Raw genomic sequence first — 18,142 nt, 5'->3', positions numbered from 1 at the left:
TCGCCCTCAAGAAGGGAGTCTAGAGGCGCCTAGGTGGCTCAGTCGATTAAGCATCCAACCTCAGCTCGGGTCATGATTTCCCCGTTTGTGAGTTCGAGCCCCACGTCGGGCTCTGTGCTGACAGCCTAGAGGCTGCTTCAGATTCTGTGTCTCCCTTTCTCTGCCTCTCCCCCTCTCTCACTCTGTCTTTCAAGGGTAAATACATGTTAAAAGATTTAAAAAAAAAAAAAAAAGAGGGGAGTCTAGTGTAAGGACCAGAGCCGCTTGGTCCCAGGTAAATAGGGAGTGGGGAGTGAGGACAAACCCATCCCCTGGCTGGCCCCGCCTGGGGCCCCGCTGGGCCGGGAACCTAGCCTGGCTCGGCAGCCCGGAGGCAAATAGGACGGAGACGGGACCGACGGACGGGACGGACAGACGCGACAGGACGGACGGGACGGGCAGAGAAGCAGTGCGTCCTACCCGGAGGGCTCCCTCCCAGGGCCGGCGGAGTACCTGCTCCGGTCATCCAGGCTGCGGTTATCGGCCGCCGCGGCGCGCCAGTCGGGCAGTGTGCTGGCGCACAGCACCACCATGGACACGATCACGAACACTACCGACACGCTGGCCAGGATCTGCGCGGCCAGAGACGACGTGGGCTCCTCGAAGGTCCGCCGCATGCGCTCGAGCCAGCGCCTGGAGGGGGCCGCCTCGGCACCGCCCGGTCGCACCTCGTCGCGGCCCAGGGCGCCGGGCTCGTCGGCCGAGTAGAAGGTGTAGGTGTCGGACATGCGGTCGTCGAGGCGGCGCTGGCAGCAGTACTCTAGGTGCGCGCCCTCCAGGCCCCAGTAGATCATCTCGTTGTAAAATGAGAGCTCGCACATCCGCGGCGCGAAGCGCAGCTTTCCGTGGCCGCGCACGTAGAGCAGGATGAAGCCGAAGGCCTCCGAGTGCCGGTCGAAGAAGTACTCGTTGCGCTCGCGGTCGTAGTCGTCGCACACCTCTAGCACGTCGCGCTCAGAGCGGCAGCCGTGCAGCCGGCTCACGCGGCGCAGCGGGAAGTCCTTCAGCAGCTCCCGGGACAGCGAGTACCGGGCGCCGCCCACGTTCAGCACCACCGAGGCCGCCCCGCTGCGCCCGAAGGTCATGGCTGGCCGCCCCGAGGCCCCGAGGCCCGAGGCCGCCGCCGCCTCCGCCCCCCCGGTCGCCGCGCGGGGCCTGCCTGCCGTTGGCCGACGGGGGAGCGCGCCGTCGGGGCCCGCGGGCTGGCCGGCCGGCTCTCGCTGCGGGCTCCGCTCCTGCCCTTCGCCGACCCGGAGACCCCTCGGCTCTAGCCTCCTCCGCGGCCAGGCGTTGCTGCTAGCGACGCTCCCTCGGCGCGGCGGTACCTGCAGGTGGCCGGGGAGTCCCCTCAGGCGTCAGCGCTGCGCCCCGTTGGCTGGGAATGAGACTGTCAGCGACTGGGGGGGGGGTGCCCCCCTGCGAGGCCAGGGTGTCCTTTCAAAGCGGCGGCGCTGTGCCCCCCGTGAGGGGCGCGGGCGGCGGGCGGAGGCACCGGTGCGGGATGGCTCACGGTCCCCGGCGCTCCCTCTGGCCGCGATTCCGGCAACCGCCCCGCCGCCGTCCAGAGGCGAGAGGCAAAGTGAGCGGGTTCGGAGGCGGCGGAGAGCCGGCTCCGCGAGGCGGGGGCGGGGCCTCCTCGCGGTTCCCCCTCCTAGCCTCCCGGCTCAGCTCGGCTCACCTCCCTCCACGCGCCGCCCTCCTCTGCCCACCCGCGCCCGCACCTCCCGGGCCCGCTCGGCTGGGATTCCCCGGCGCCCCGCCCTGGACCTCGGGCTCCCCGCCTCGTGACGCCGTCCTCCCCCTCCGCTCCCGCCCGCTGCGGCCAGGAGTGGTCCGCGGGGCGGGGAAGGGAGCAACGGGGAGCCCCGGGGGTGGGGGCGGCCAAGCCCCGCGGCCGGGGTGCCTGTTCCCGCGTGCCACCCGGGGCCATCAGGATGACTTGGGCGGCCCCCTTTTAACCGCTCCCCCCCCCCTGCCAAATGGAGGCGGCAGGAGGGTAAGGAGGGGTGAGGACTGGGGTGCAGGATTTGAGGAGCGGGGGCAGACGGCGTTTGGAGAGCTTTTTCCAGAAACTATCCGGAACCCAGCGCAGTTTCTGAGAGCGCCCCAAGGGATTTCTCAAAGAAGGCACCCCAGCAATTGCTTTTCTTGACGACTTGCTTTTCCTCTGGCGGCACGGAGACCCACATACCGCTCTAAAGGCGACCACACACCCCAGCACCCAGGCTCGTTGTCGCCCTCCCGCCTGTCCTCCCGCGGAAGGGAGGGGCCCCACCCCCAGCGTTGTGGGGCGCGGGTCCTAAAAGGGCGCCTACGTGTACCTCTCCTGGACACCCTCCCCCCCCCTCCAGGACGCTTTCTGTAGAGTGGGGTGAAAGTCAGGAGAATCGCTCTGCCACTGGCAAGAACACAATTTTCCCGTAGCCTTCATCTGCGCCCTCCTTTTCATAATGTCTTGATTTCCCCTGTGCACCCCCGAGCCGGCTGCAGCACTGGCTCTTGGAGCTTGAAGTGCCCTTTAAGGCTCCTCAGAGCGAACTGCCCTGCCTTCTGGTCGAAGCGCAGGGAGTGGGTTCCTTTTGGCAGGGATTATATTTTAAACTGCTACCTGCAATTCACGCGACATCCGACACCGGTAGCCCAGCCCGCGCGGTGCACGCCAGAGGCGAAACAGGTGAGTTGTAAGGCAAACTGTTCAATGCAAAACAAATACTGGAATTGAAAATAAGGGTGGGGTAAGGGTGGGGTAGGGGTGGGGTGGGGTGGGATGCGGTCTTCTGACCGCCGAGTAACCCAGCTGGTTACTGGGAAGGGTTTTACTTTGCCCTTCACTTTTCATAATTTTGTAGGATTGTCCCGTGCCCACTAGAGGTCACCATAAAGAGTCATTTTGCCCTGATTCTAGTGTGGATTCAGCTTAAAAGCAAGACACCTACAAATTCAAGTGCCTATATCCCTCCTCACAAAGTAAAATCCCTCTGGGTGGTTTCTTAAAGAATGGAAATCTCTATATGTTGCTTATCCCTTGACTTGGATAATTTATCTTAAAAGCACTTAATGTGATTAAAAGCTCAAAAACAAGACTTGTTTGTTTGCAAAGTAGCTACTAAACCAGGAAAACATCCTGAAGGAAATGAGTTTCAAGATAGATGGTTTCAAGAGGTGGTGGTCTTGTGCTGGCAGAGAGAAAGAGCAGAAAAGCATTCCAAATAGAATCTCAGATGTAAAGGATTAAAGTCTGTAAAGAAAGCTAATGCATTTGCTTGGCTCAAAGGAAGGGGATCTCAACTGCAGAATTTAGATTTCAAACTCGAAGTAATGGGATGCCTGAATGTTTTAATAACAAAAATGGCTTGATGAAAGCTTCATTCAGGAAGGTTCTTTTGCCCTTCAATTTATTCTAAGGAGAAGACCATTTCTGCCACCCAGGAATGGGAACCCCAACCCAAATCTTTGTAGATGAGGAAAAGCCAGTTCTTTCTTTTCTTCCCCCCCCCTTTTTTTTTCTTTTTTGAGGCAGTGTCAGTTCTGAAAAACACTGAGACCAAGGACTCAGCAAAGCTTGGAAATGGTTTGTTATAGGATATGAGAATGGAGAAAAGTTTGCGGATGTGAGCAGAGAGAAGAACCTGGCTTCATTCCAGCAAAAGCCAATTCCTCAGGGAGTTGTTGAAAATACCTTCTAGAAGCATCACAGCAACAGAACAACTATTTTGTTGATTATTTTCTCCAACGTTATTGTATCTATTTCCTGTGTTCTCTATCTAAAATCCCTTTAAAGTCTGTTGACTGAACCAGTTGGAGAAATATCACATTTTAAATTAAATTTGAGCTTAGAAAACAAATTAATTTGATGATAATATAATTTGTGCCTCCTAGGTATATTTTCATAAAATTTCTTAGAGAGGTAGGTTTAAATAATTTCATTTGTTTCAAGAGTAATATGTTTATTTGATTTTAATATCATCAACCACTGCTGCCGCAGCAATACCCAAATCATGTTCTTTTTCTCCCCCCTCAAATCACGTTCTTAAACAAAACAGTAAGATGCAGAAATGATGGGCTTGTCTCAATATAATCCAGTTTAGAAAATATTCTTAAAAACTGTGTTCTTAGAATTACTAAAAATTCTATTCCTTTGTACTTTCAAAAGACTACTTTGAGAATCATTTCATCTAAATTCTTTTCGGGATTCTGGATGATATTTAGGGCTTTCATAATATAAATCTTTAGAATGCATTAAAATTTAAAGGCACCAGGCAGAATTTTAGAGTTTGAAAGAACCAAGAGATTGTCTCGTCTCAATTTATCAACCCATTATTTAGGGAGGAGTAACAAGATGTCAGAGATGTGGCTGTAACTTGCCTAAGGTTCCCCATAGCAGCATTATGGTAGAGCCCAGGCTGGAACCGAGTTTTCTAGCTCCAAACTCTGGTCACTCGATCTCCAGGGCCTGTCTTCCTGCCACAACCTTCCGTCTGATCTCTCCATGCTCCAGTTCTTTCCTTCCTCTGTGAATCCTGTATTATGCCACCAGACAGCTCTTTCTGTTCATTTTGATCAAGCCATTCCCCAGTTCAGAACCTTAAAGGACTATAGATCTGTGGAATTACAAGTTGTCTAATAACGAGTCTGAACTGGTTATTAAGGCCCTCCCTAGATTGAAATTCTGACTGCACAATTTATTTGCTAAGTGATCTGGGACAAATTCTTTGAGCCTCGGTTTTGTCATCCATAGAATGGAGAGAATGGTAGCTTTATCATAGGGTGACGTGAGGATTAAGAGATCATATGGGGGTGTCCTACAGCTCAGGGCATGATACTAGAAAATTCACTTTGTGTATGCTTCCACTAGCCCAGTCAAGCCATGCTCACTCTTATTCCTGTGTTCTAAATAAAGACAAATGGATTCATCTAAAAATGTGACCAAGCAGGGGCGCCTGGGTGGCTCAGTCGGATAAGCGTCCGACTTCAGCTCAGGTCAAGATCTCGCGGTTTATGAGTTTGAGCCCCGCGTTGGGCTCTGTGCTGACGGCTCAGAGCCTGGAGCCTGCTTCAGATTCTGTGTCTCCCTCTCTCTTCTAACCCCTCCCCTGCTCACATTCTGTGTCTCTCTGTCTCTCAATAATAAATAAACATGTAAAAAATTTTATTAAAAAAAAATGTGACCAATCACAATAGTAACCTAAAACATCAAAAATTCAGTGAAACGTGCTGCCCCTCATACTGCTGAGTCTGAGTGGAACACACATTCCTCTATCACTTAGCATTGCACAACTGGTTGTGCTCCAGGACTCTGAACACCCTGCCCCAAAGCTTCATAACTTGAAATACCCTGTGGGCACTATCGGTCTTTGCTGCTTACTTATTGACTGCTTTGAAAAGCTCTCACTCTGCTGTTATTTCTTATTTCCAAGTGTTTATGGTTACACCAGCTTATTTCTCAGCATCTGCAGAATCAGTGGATGCTTTAAAAGGTCAGTTTTTTGGGGCACCTGGGTGGCTCAGTTGGTTGAGCGTCCAACTTCGGCTCAGGTCATGATCTTATGGTTTGTGAGTTTGAGCCCCGCGTGGGATTGGGCTCTGTGCTGACAGCTCAGAGTCTGGAGCCTGCTTCAGATTCTGTCTCCTTTTCTCTCTGCCCCTCCCCACTTGTGCTGTGTCTCTCTGTCTCTCAAAAATATGTAGAAAAAAATTTTAAAAAAAGGTCAGTTTTTTGAACAGAAACATAGCCTTCCAATGTCTCTAATTTTATATAAAGGAAAGACTCTAATGACTTCACCTACTATGCACAGTTACCAAAGTAGAAGATAAAACTGCAACTTTTAATAAGTTGCCCTCAAAACTGTCCCACCACATGAACCCCGTTCTTTTTTTTTTTTTAATGTTTATTTATTTTTGAGAGAGACAGAGCATGAGTAGGGGAAGGGTAGAGAGAGAGGGAGACATAGAATCCGAAGCAGGCTCCAGGCTGTGAGCCATCAGCACAGAGCCCAATGCAGGCTTGAACCCATGAATCATGAAATCACAACCTGAACCGAAGTTGGACACTCAACTGACTGAGCCACCCAGGTTCCCTGACACAAACCCTGTTCTTTTTTTTTTTTTTTAATTTTTTTTTTTCAACGTTTTTATTTATTTTTGGGACAGAGAGAGACAGAGCATGAACGGGGGAGGGGCAGAGAGAGAGGGAGACACAGAATCCGAAACAGGCTCCAGGCTCCGAGCCATCAGCCCAGAGCCCGACGCGGGGCTCGAACTCACGGACCGCGAGATCGTGACCTGGCTGAAGTCGGACGCTTAACCGACTGCGCCACCCAGGCGCCCCACACAAACCCTGTTCTTAACCCTGTTCTTAAACCCTGTGGTGAGAAGCCACCAGAGGGATTTTCACCCTCACCAGTGTCCTGCCTTATTCTCTGCTCCAGGACATTTTATGCTCTTAAAGCATAAAGGAACACTATCTTCCTTAAATCTCCAGCTTTGAGAAGATTACTGTGTAATCATTATAAGGGGAGGCATAATTTTACCTCCAGCATTTTAGGGTTTTTGACTGGGCCTAAGAATTAAGCTGATATAGGACAAATTAATAGAGAAAAGCATACAAATTTAAGTTTTACGTGACCTAGGAGCCCTCGTAAGAAAACAAAGACCCGGGGCACCTGGGTGGCTCACTTGGTTAAGCGTCCAACTTCGGCTCAGGTCATGATCCCACGGTTCGTGAGTTCAAGCCCCGCATCGGCCTCTGTGCTGACAGCTCAGAACCTGGAGCCTTCTTCAGATTCTGTGTCTCCCTCTCTCTCTCTGCCCCTCTCCTGCTCTTGCTCTGTCTCTCAAAAATAAATAAATGTTTAAAAAAACTTAAAAAAGAAAATGAAGACCCAAGGAAGTAGCAGAACCTAAATGCTTTTTTTTTTTTTTTTTTTGAGGGAAAGAGAATCTTAAGCAGACGCCAATGCGTGAAACCCAACGCAGGGCTCGATCTCATGACCACAAAATCATGACCTGAGCAGAAATCAAGAGTTGAATACTTAACTGACTTAATCACCCAGGTGCCCCATTTAAATGCTTTTATATCGGTTGAACAAAGAAAGGCAGTTACGGAAAAGTAACTAAAATATATGGGGAGGCTAAAGGAAGACAAATTGTTTTGACAAAGTCTGCTTATACAGAACTCTCTCCGCTTCAACTTTTCTCATCCTTGATGATAAAAATGGTACTTAACTCCTAGTATAGGGAAGACATCTTCCATATGGGGGTTTCATCTGCTTTTAGAAAGAAAAGGGGGAAGATCAGAGCACCCTTCTTGTACCTGATGTTTTTGTAAGTGCTTTTAGCTCAAAGTGATCCTTATGCCAAAGTGGCATATTTTAGAGTGGCATATTCTGCTACCCTTCAGCATTAACAGCAAAAACATTGTTGGTGCCTTTTACAGAATGGCCCTTCTCCTTTATCTTCACCCAACCCTCATTCCTACGCTGCTATGTTGGATGGTGGTATAATGGCCCCTTCTCCCCACTACCACTCCTTGCCCCTTGCTGCTTACCGTAACTGAGAGCCCTTACTGTGTGGCACCACAAGCTCAGCTTTCCACAAAAACCTCTTCCTCTAACCCTCACTTTCCAAATAAGGAAATGAGGCTTCAAGAGGTTGGACTTGCTTAAGGACCCACAGCTGCTAGGAAGCACTAGCCCCAGTACGGAAACCCAAAGTCCATGCAGGGTCTCCTGCCTACCATGTTATCTCACCACTGACTCCCCTCTCTACCAAGCATCATATACCCCTGGGGAGGGAGGAACGATTTTGGTTGATCCAGAGACAAGAATCTGACAAATCTTGAAGGGGGTCATTCTACAAGATAGCTAATCTTCAAAAAGTCACCTTCAGATCCTGAGATATTTAAGCAGGAGAGGATATAATGTCTGATATTTGCTTCAAAATAATCAAGGGGGGGGGGCGCCTAGGTGGCTCAGTTGGTTAAGCATCTGACCAGCTCAAGTCATGATCTCGTGGTTCATGAGTTCAAGCCCCACATCGGGCTCCGTGCAGATGGCTCACAGCCTGGAGCCTTCTTAGGATTCCGTGTCTCCCCCTCTCTCTGCTCCTTCCCAGCTTGTGCTCTGTCTCTCAAAAATAAATAAGCATTAAAATTTTTTTAAGAAAATAAGCAAGAGCAAGTGGATTGAGGACATAGATGAAACAAGATTAACCATGAGTTGATAATTGTTGAAGCTGAGTGATAGAGTTCATGATATTAATCTCTCCCCATTTGTATTTATTTCAAATTGTCCATAATACAAAAATAAAAATAAAAATTTTAAACCTTGAGCTTCTTTTTTTTTAATTTTTTTTTTATGTTTATTCATTCTTGAAAGACAGAGACAGAGCACAAGCAGGGGTGGGGCAGAGAGAGAGGGAGACACAGAATCTGAAGCAGGCTCCAGGCTCTGAGCTGTCAGCACAGAGCCCAATGCGGGGCTCGAACTCACGAACTGCAAGATCATGACCTAAGCCGAAGTCGGACGCTCAACCAACTGAGCCACCCAGGCGCCCCGAGCTTCATTTAAGCTTATTTATGAATGTTGACAATTATTCCTTCACACCAGATCAGAATGTACCTCTTCGTGATGTCTATAATGAAGAGTCCCTCTAATTTCTCTAGAGTATAAAAAAGCTGAACACACATTCGACAATGCCTATTAAAATTTTAAATGCACACACCTAATGGTCCAGCAATTTTAACGCTAGGAATTTATCCTACAAGTAAATTCACATATTTCATAGAGACGTACATTTAAGGATCATTGCACTGTTTTCAATAGCAAAAGTCTAGAAAGTACCTAAATGTCCATAATTAGGGAACTGTGCTAAGTCCTGTGCTATGGGTTAAATTATGCCTTCTTTATATTAAAGATCCATGGATATATTGGGGTGCCTGGGTGTCTCAGTTGGTTGAGCATCCAACTCTTGATTTCAGCTCAGGTCATGACCTCAGGGGTCATGGAATTGAGACCTACATCAGCCTCCACACTGAGCATGGAGCTTGCTTGGGATTCTCTCTCTCTTTCTCCCTCTGCCCCCGTGCTCTGCTCATGCTCTCTCTCTCTCTCAAATAAAAAATAAATTAAATTTTTAAAAATACATGGAGGGGCGCCTGGGTGGCTCAGTCGGTTAAGCATCCGACTTCAGCTCAGGTCATGATCTCGCAGTCCATGAGTTCGAGCCCCACGTCAGGCTCTGTGCTGACAGCTCAGAGTCTGGAGCCTGTTTCGGATTCTGTGTCTCCCTCTCTCTCTGACCCTCCCCCATCCATGCTGTGTGTCTCTCTCTGTCTCAAAAATAAATAAACATGTAAAAACAAATACATGGATATGAATATATGATAAGGCTTCTGAAAGGATACATAAAATACAGTTACGGGTAATTGTTTCCTAGTCAAGGGACTGGGAAGGTTAGAGTAAATATGAGACCTACTTTTATTGGTTGTAAACCTTCTGTGTGTTTTTTTCTTTTAACTGAGTTCAAAGATTGTTTTCAGTTTAAAAAAAAAAAAGTTCAAAAAAGAAAAATTCTCAGTACATGTCCTCCTACCAAATTCTCTTTTCCCTTGGGCCAGTTCTTGGTGTATCCTGCTCTGCTCAGTTACATCTGGGACCAGGCACCCACTGCTCCCTCTGCCTGGAACACTCTGACCCAGAGCATTATGTGGCTGCCTCCTTGTTTCTCAAGTCTCAGTTCAAAGGTCACTTCCTTGGAGAGGCCTTCCCCGAACACCCATGCTAGTGTATGAGCCTATTTTTTTTATCCCCTTATCACGATTTTAAAAAGAATCATCTTGTTCATCCACCTGTTACTTGTTTATCATCTGTCTCCCCCATCAGACTCTGCTCACTCCCTTCGAGAACGGGCCTGGGGACTGGTTCACAGCAACGTCCTAGAGCAGCTCCTAGAACAGCACCGGGCTCCTTGCTGAAGCGCAATAACTGTATGTTGAATGAGGGAATAAATGACTATTGTTTTTGATTAAAATAATGTTCTAAATCAAAACAGGAATGCTTAAAATAATGTTCTCTGTGGGCGCCTGGGTAGCTCAGTCAGTTAAGCACCCGACTCTTGATCCCAGCTTAGGTCTCGATCAAGCCCCACCCTGGGCTCCATAATCGGCATGGAGGCTACTTTAAAATGGTACTTTAAAATAATGGTGATAATAATAATGTTCTCTGCGTGCTGAACTGGCGGTGTCAGTGTATACATAATAGTGAAGTTAGAAATGACCAACTTGAAAAAAACAAGCTCTTTCTGAAAAGCCACTTCAGTTTCGTTAAATGATTGGCGTACTGGCAGAGAAGATCTTGGCACTGTTTTCCCCCAGACCTACAGCGTATGCCAGCTTCCTAGCATTAAAAGCACTGCAGAAGCTCTACTCATTTAGCAGGCCCCAACCCTGGGTCAGGCCCCAACCCTGAAGTCCTTACCTAGCAACTGCTTTCATTAGAAAAATTCTTGGAATCAGTTCTCTTCGTGTCTGGGTCCCATCATCCACCTGTACCTGTCCTTGGAGGAAGGACATATTGTGGAAGCAGACTAGAGGCTTCAAGGGAAAAAAACTGGCCATGACTGAATTAAACACTTCAAAATTATTACCAAAAAAATAAATAAAACTATCCAGAAAGGGTTGGATGTGGATCCAGGAGGTTCTGTGTATCTTGGCTCAGGAACTATAGAAAATATGGAAAGTAATCTAAAAGGCTCTTGCCCTGATGGTAGACTGACATCTCAGAGACCCTACTGGCTGATTGGGTGTTCCAGATCAGCAGGAGAATCTTTCCAGCAAAGCAGGCTTTGAGCCCAGACAGGAAGGAAGTGGGAGAGCCAAGCAGAGAGAGAGGGATTCCCCCACTTTGCCCCTTACCACATCACAGGGCATATTCAAACAGCCCAAGAAAGGATTCTACACACAAGAAAAATCAAAGACATTTTCAAAATGAATGAAAGTTCCCTGCTGCGTTCTATCCATTCTGCAAAGAAGAGAGCTGCCTTTATCAACATTAATGAACCAAAATTAACTAGTTTAGGAGTCTGCTTTGAAAAACACCTGCTGTTCTTACCCTTCTGTCCCTGTAACAATCTTGTTTCCCTGCCCCACAATCCCAGCCCTCCTCCCCACCCCCACCAATGCCCACGGCTATTATTTCTGCCTCAGAGGAAAGATTGGGGCTGGAGTTGACTGAAACGAAGCTTATGGTATTCCTGGAAATGATCTTCTCGTAGATGCAACCAAAATAGCATTGGCTCCACACTTAATAATTGATACACTCTTCAACAGCGATTGCATTTTTCGCTAAGGTACAGGATTTAAAATACAGACTGTTTTTCTCCAGTTCTTAACCAGAGATAAAATCATCCAGCTCCGGTTTGTGTGATCCCATACCCTTCTACGGCAAAACCCCAGCCTCTGTTTTCCCTGAGATACATGTCCAACGGGTTAGCAAAAAGTATGCTTTTAGTGGAAAGCTGAGAAATGCAGCAATCTGGAAGATTTACAGTTTTTAGAGGAGGTCTGGAGCAGATGCAATTACGTCGGTATAAGCCTCGCTAAGGCCTGGGTCGGAGAACAGAGCCAATGGCTCAGCAAAAAATGCTCAACTGAGTGCTGGCTGTAATGCCACGTGGCTAAGTGGCATCAGATCCTATCTTCAGATAGGACCTTCCTATGCCTGAGAGGGACCTTGCCCTCCGCTTAACATTTGTTAGTACCGTCGGGCTTCCAAGGAGGATTTTTGCCTTTCCAGAGGAAACTAATCACAAATAAAAAATCTTTGTAGCAAAGGAACACCGAGAAGCTTTTTATACCCTTTCACTAGCTTCTATTGTGATGGATGAAACTGCAAGAACAATTAGAGTAAATGTCAGTGTAAATCTCCAAAGAAAGAAGAAAATAGGCTTACCAAGTTCCCTTTGCCGATGCCAAGGCATTCTCTTCTCTCGATGTAGTCTGTATTTAACTTAGATGGTGTCAAGGGATCAGCAGCAAACGCTCAATGACTATACCAGTGGGCTATCTCAGTAGCAACAGATACTTCACGGAAAGGGAGAAATTGTGAATATAACTCCCATTGAATCAGCATTAGTCAGGACTTTCCATTTATAGTTCGCTGTGATTTCCCCCTAGTGACCAAGTCAAGAGTGATATTTATATACCGTATAGATTAAACATTGCTAAGACATCCCCTCACTTATAGGACCCTTATGGAAACCAGTTTGAATGGTGCCACTCAATCCATTCTCCCAAACTGTGAAAATGCAAGGTATACAAGTAACCCTGCCACTTCATTTGAGGCCGTCACCATGGGATCCTCTAGAGGAATGTTCATTCTTGTCCTCACTTCTAACCTGCTAAATAATCAACTAGGCACATAGGAGAGGCTGGCATCTCCGGTTACCCCTTCAGGGGGCAGCCCATTTTATCTCTGCCTTAGCAAGTGCCTTGTTGGACGTTTCGGGTATTTTTTAGATGTTGAACTATAGTGATTCATATTGCAAAAACCGATTAGGGTCAGAAGGACTTTAAGGAACAAAATGAGAACAACTTGGAATACTTGCCATCATTGAGCTTCAGTGGGTCAATCTTCTCAGTTTCACACATATCCTTGGAACTGAACATTTCAGGAGCTAAAAGAAGAACCTGCTTGAGGGCCACGAGGAGGCCTAGAAAGAAAAGACCAGTGACCACACCCAGGAAAAGGGATGGGTTCTAAGTTACGAAGAAAGTGGTCTCCAGAGACCACATTGTCAATGGGAACACTACACTTAAAGCTATCATGGGACATAGCTCCATGGAAGAGTATAACCAGACTTATCAAGACCTGCTGGAAAGACATTTGGAAAGTTAGGCCCAGCTGATCTGAAGTCCAGGCAATGAGACCCGGAATCAATAAGCTGGGAATCAAAGAGACTCAGAAGGCCAGAGAAGCACACAGGTCACCAGGCATCCCAGGCTGGTCTGAGAGGCAAATGGAAGCTCATTCTCAGGAAGGCCAGGGAAAGATCTCAGACTCCCATCAGACCAGCAATACTGGCCCTCCAACTCCCCCTCAGGTTGAGAGAGAGAAATGAGGGCTCGAAGAATCCCAGGCCTGTAATAAGGAAAGTTGGGAAGATCACGGTTATCTCAGGACAAGGAAACTGTGCTGCTAGCTCACCATTTTTATGCTGTTTGTACAAAATCTATACTTTCATGTTTTCATTTGTGTGCGTATGTGTGTGTGTGTGTTTATTTTAAAAGCTCTTTCTGTAAAAGCTCAGTTTGTGTTTATTAAACCGAAGGGAAAGGGATTTGGGTTTCAGGGCAATAGCCACAGAGATAAATTTTAAAAACACCATAAATATTGCTCCCTTTTCCTTTGATCCAGGCTTTTTATTAAGCAAAAAAAAAAAAAAAAAAAAAAAAAAAAGGACACATCTTCATGAAACTCAGTGGACCCTGGTTTAGGATCCCAACTCAACCAGGTCCCTGGGTGTCCAGCTGACTGCCTTTCTCCTTCCCCACCAATGGGTTTACAAAATTCTAATTATCTTACTTTACTTATTTTTTAAATGTTTATTCATTTTTGAGAGACAGAGACAGAGCGTGAGCAGGGGAGGGGCAAAGAGAGAGGGAGACACAGAATCCAAAGCAGGCTCCAGGCTCTGAGCTGTCAGCACAGAGCCCGACGCAGGGCTCAAACTCACAAACCGTGAGATCATGACCTGAGCCGAAGTCAGGCACTCAAGTGACTGAGCCACCCAGGTGCCCCCAGAATTCCAATTTTTATAGGCTTACAAACTCAAAGCAAATGTTATAGTTTTATTTTGCAAAATGGCAATCAATACCCTTACAGTCAGAAGGAGAGAAATGACTATGGGAGCTTAAGTCTAGACATGAAACAGTAAATGTGACTGAGAAATCTAGTGGTGACAACCCACGGACATCAGTCCAGCCAAAGTCCATTTAAGCACCTTTATATGTAAAGAGAAAGCAGAAGAGAGAATGCATATCAAAGTGTACAAAGAGGGGTGCCTGGGTGGCTCAGTTGGTTAAGCATCCAACTCTTGATTTTGGCTCAGGTCATGATCTCACAGTCATGAGATCAAGCCCCACATTGGGCTCCACAATGGGCATGGAGCCTGCTTAAGATTCTCCTTCTGCTCCTCCCCACCCCTGGAAAAAAGCCCACAAAGTATACAAAGAAATTAAGAACCCATAATGGAAACAAAAGTAGGCCTTTGAAAAAGTATAGCACATTTTATCTTAGGTGAAGAAGTAAAGTTTGAAAATACAGTTGAGTTGAACATACTCAGCACCCAGATCTTGGTTTCTTTTTTTTTTTTTTTTTTAATTTTTTTTTTTAACGTTTATTTATTTTTGAAACAGGGAGAGACAGAGCATGAACGGGGGAGGGTCAGAGAGAGAGGGAGACACAGAATCCGAAACAGGCTCCAGGCTCTGAGCTGTCAGCACAGAGCCCGACGCGGGGCTCAAACTCACAGACCGCGAGATCATGACCTGAGCCGAAGTCGGACGCTTAACTGACTGAGCCACCCAGGCACCCCCAGATCTTGGTTTCTAATGCTACTCTCCAAAAAAGGAACTCAAAAACACCGCAATGATGGCAGTATGTCAAAGCAACAGACAAGTCAACGAGAAGGGCTTCCAATGGTGAAAGCTAGAACAATTTGAACAAAATGGTCAACATCACCAATGATACCTTGTGAATAGTAAGTACCCCTTGAAATGAGGTGATGAGAATGACACATTATCTCTGGTCTTCTTCCCCAAAACCTTTCCCAAACTGGCTCTTCTTCTGCTTGGCCTTTCTACCCTAATGTCCCAGCTTCCTAGCTCCAACCTCAAGTCCTTGACTTTGATAAATACCTCACTCCTTTGTCCTGACATCTCCTAGAACTGACAAACCTCTATTGGCATTCGTCTTTGACACTTCTGTGGTAGGCAGCCTGTAAGATGACCCCCAGTGATTTCTTGGATAGTCTCCTCCTCTAGAGTACGGACTGGACCTAGTAACTCACTTCTAATCAATAAAACACAGCAAAGGTGATACAATGATATTTTCAAGATTAGTTTACAAAAAGACTGCAGCTTCCATCTTGGGTGTTCTCTCTTGTTCTCATTTGCTCACTCTGAGGAGGGAAGCCAGCTGCCATGTTGTGAGCTGCTCTACAGAGAGGCCCATATGGCAAGGAGACGATGTGCCTGGTCAACAAATAGAGAGGACCCAAGGCCTACCAACAGCCACAGGAGTGAACTTGGAGGCCGATCCTACCCTAGTTGAGCCTTGTGATGACTGCTGCCTCAGCCAGCAAACTGACCGCAACCTTGTGAGAGATCCTGAACAAGAGACACCCAGATAAGCTGTGGCCAGATGCCTGACAACAGAAATTGAGATAATAAATGTTTTATACTGCTACGTTTTGGGGTAATTTGTCACACAGCAATAGATAACCAGTATACCTCTCAAACCCTTGTACCACCTTCATGGGTAACTCAAACTGGGTGAGCCCAACGTCACACTTAGAAACCAGATATCGTTATGCAGGGCCATGAATGAGAGTTCAAAAGGAATGAGCGGCACCCAAGAGTAGGCAGAACCTGGGGTGCCTGGATGGCTTATTCGGAAGAACATGCAACTCTTGATCTTGGGTTTGTGAGTTTGAGCCCCATGATGGGTATAGAGATTACTTAAAATAAGGGGCGCTTGGGTGACTCAGTCGGTTAAGCCCAACTTCAGCTCGGGTCATGATCTCGCTGTTTGTGAGTTTGAGCCCCTCCGTCAGGCTTTCTGCTGTCAGCACAGTGCCCGCTTCAGATCATCTGTAGACCTCGCTCTCTGCCCCTCCCCTGCTCGCATGCACACACACACACTCTGTCTCTCTCTCAAAAATAAATACTAAAATATAAAATTAAATTAAAAATGTAGGCAGAACACTTTCCTTTTCATTAATTCAAGCCAGTTTGGGAAGCCTTTTGTCAGACTGGCTAATCTAGGCTGGCTAGTTGCCAGATAATTGTATCTGATTCCTTCTAAGGCAGCTGAGCCAAGCTGTCCAAGTTCCTCATGCAAATAGATAATTTACTAATCTTTCCAGCTGTGTGATAGAGGCTGACTGAGCAGTCTTCCTAATTTTAAACCCGACTGGGGAGACTGAGAGATAGTTAACAACATGCTCCCTTCCTAACTTCGACATGCTGTAGGATCATGAGGTTACTCCCGGCAGAATATAAGATATCTGTGTCTCGAATTTGTGGGAAGCGTATAGTCAGGACACAGTGGTGTCTCCAAGAAGGTTGGGGCAGATGACTTGTGGCTCTTGGTATGGGGCTTGCTCTGGAATAATGTTATTCCAGTGGTCAGCCCCTCTGGAATAAGACACATAAGCCAACTGCTTAGCAGAACTGGAGGCCCCGTGCTTCTAGAAGGCTCAGGGAAGAGCAAGAAGCCAAGGTATAGTCTTAATGGTAGAACAGAGATTAGACTGAGCTTCCATTCATCCCTCAGGTCCAAGCACAGGCAGAAGAAGGCAGAAGATCCATGTCCCCCTGAAACACATAGACCTACGCTTATGGTGGGAGGTCATCAGACCCTCAAGGTACCTGCCAGAGTCTCCTGGAAAATTTGCAAAGCATGAAAGTAACAAACTGGGACCCTGCCAAGATTACCACTGCCTAGTATGTGTTCCAAGCTCTACACATTTTCAAAACCACCTCCAAGGCTCAGCTACTTTGAATAGCTTGTCCTATTCTTTGGCTGCTGTATCCCCACCTAACAAACTGAAGCTTGTGAGGCTTCCTGAACTAGGGTGTGGTCAGGCATTTGGATAATAATTCATGGGACAATTTTCCCTTCTCTGGAAGTGTTCTCAGGCTGATGACCAGGGTTCTTGTCTGTGTTTTTCCTCCCAGCTCCTGGCTAGGGCTGACTGAGAGGGAATGACAGCTGACCCAGCCTGGGACAGCCACATTCTCTTGCTGGTGGATCTGGAGCATTCAATGAATCGATAACAACCAAGCCTCAGTGTTGGGAGCTGAATCCAGAATATTGCCCTACAGAAAATGTCCATGAACCAGCTGCCGAGGCCCCTGTAGCTGTGCCAGTTCCCGTTCTTTCTGAGACTTTGTACTGAGCTCCTTTTTGTCAATTCTAGGAGTCACCCAGAGAAGCTTTCCACTCACCTCTCAATAATATTTTCTTGCAACTAAAAGAAACTTAACTAACGCAAACTTCAACGTATATTTATTAGCAACATCTATGTGTAGTTACTGTGCTAGATTCTGGGAATTTAAGATGCAAAGATGAAATTTTTTAAGGATTTTATTTTTATGTAATCTCCATACCCAACATAGAGCTCAAACTCACAACCCTGAGATCAAGTCACATGCTGTACCGACTGAGCCAGCCAGGTGCCCCATAAAGACGAATTAAAAAAAAATTTTTTTTTTAACGTTTATTCATTTTTTGAGAGAGACAGAGTGTGAGTGGAGGAGGGGTGGAGAGAGAAGGAGACACAGAATCCGAAGCAAGCTCCAGGCTCTGAACTGACAGCACAGAGCCCGACACAGGGCTCGAACTCACGGACTGAGAGATCATGACCTGAGCTGAAGTCGGACGCTTAACTGACTGAGCCAGCCAGGCGCCCCATAAAGATGAATTTTTAACCAATCATTATCCTAAAAGGACTTATAGTTCAGTCTACATTTCTTGAACTTGGCCTCAAAGTTCTAAATGTGGGCGGACACAGGGTTTCCTCCTACCTCCCCACTGCTGGAATCTGGACAAAGCAATGGACCAGCTTCAACCAGGGAGATGAGACCCTAGCAGATGGAGGAACCATAGGAAGGAACCTGGCCTCTAAATAACCTCAAGAGGCAAAGTTACCTCCTGACCTAGACACTCATCTCAGATGTTATGCGAAAGAGAAATCAGCTTCTTTGTTCTTAAAGTCACTGAATTTTGGGCTTCTCTTTGGAACAGTAACTTAGACACCCTCTCTCCCCACGACTAATACAATCACCTCTTCAGAAACACGGACGCTGTGGTATGGCCAGAGG

At 47.2% G+C, this 18,142-nt stretch overlaps 1 protein-coding gene across 1 annotated transcript in view; it reads right to left on the bottom strand.

The window, feature by feature from the left end:
• Positions 1 to 1,124, bottom strand: part of KCNG3 (potassium voltage-gated channel modifier subfamily G member 3) — a 42,568-nt gene extending 41,444 nt beyond the window's left edge. The window contains exon 1 of the mRNA XM_047069803.1: positions 460 to 1,124. Coding sequence (XP_046925759.1) covers positions 460 to 1,124 — 665 coding nt within the window. The remainder of the gene's footprint in view (positions 1 to 459) is intronic.
• Between the last annotated feature and the right edge of the window lie 17,018 nt (positions 1,125 to 18,142).

The sequence above is a fragment of the Lynx rufus genome, unplaced genomic scaffold, assembly GCF_022079265.1.
Source record: "Lynx rufus isolate CCGP_SWC_20201006 ecotype Redwood Valley unplaced genomic scaffold, mLynRuf1.p SCAF_8, whole genome shotgun sequence".
NCBI classification, from domain to species: Eukaryota; Metazoa; Chordata; class Mammalia; order Carnivora; family Felidae; genus Lynx; species Lynx rufus.
This window is presented reverse-complemented; position numbering and strand designations above follow the sequence as displayed.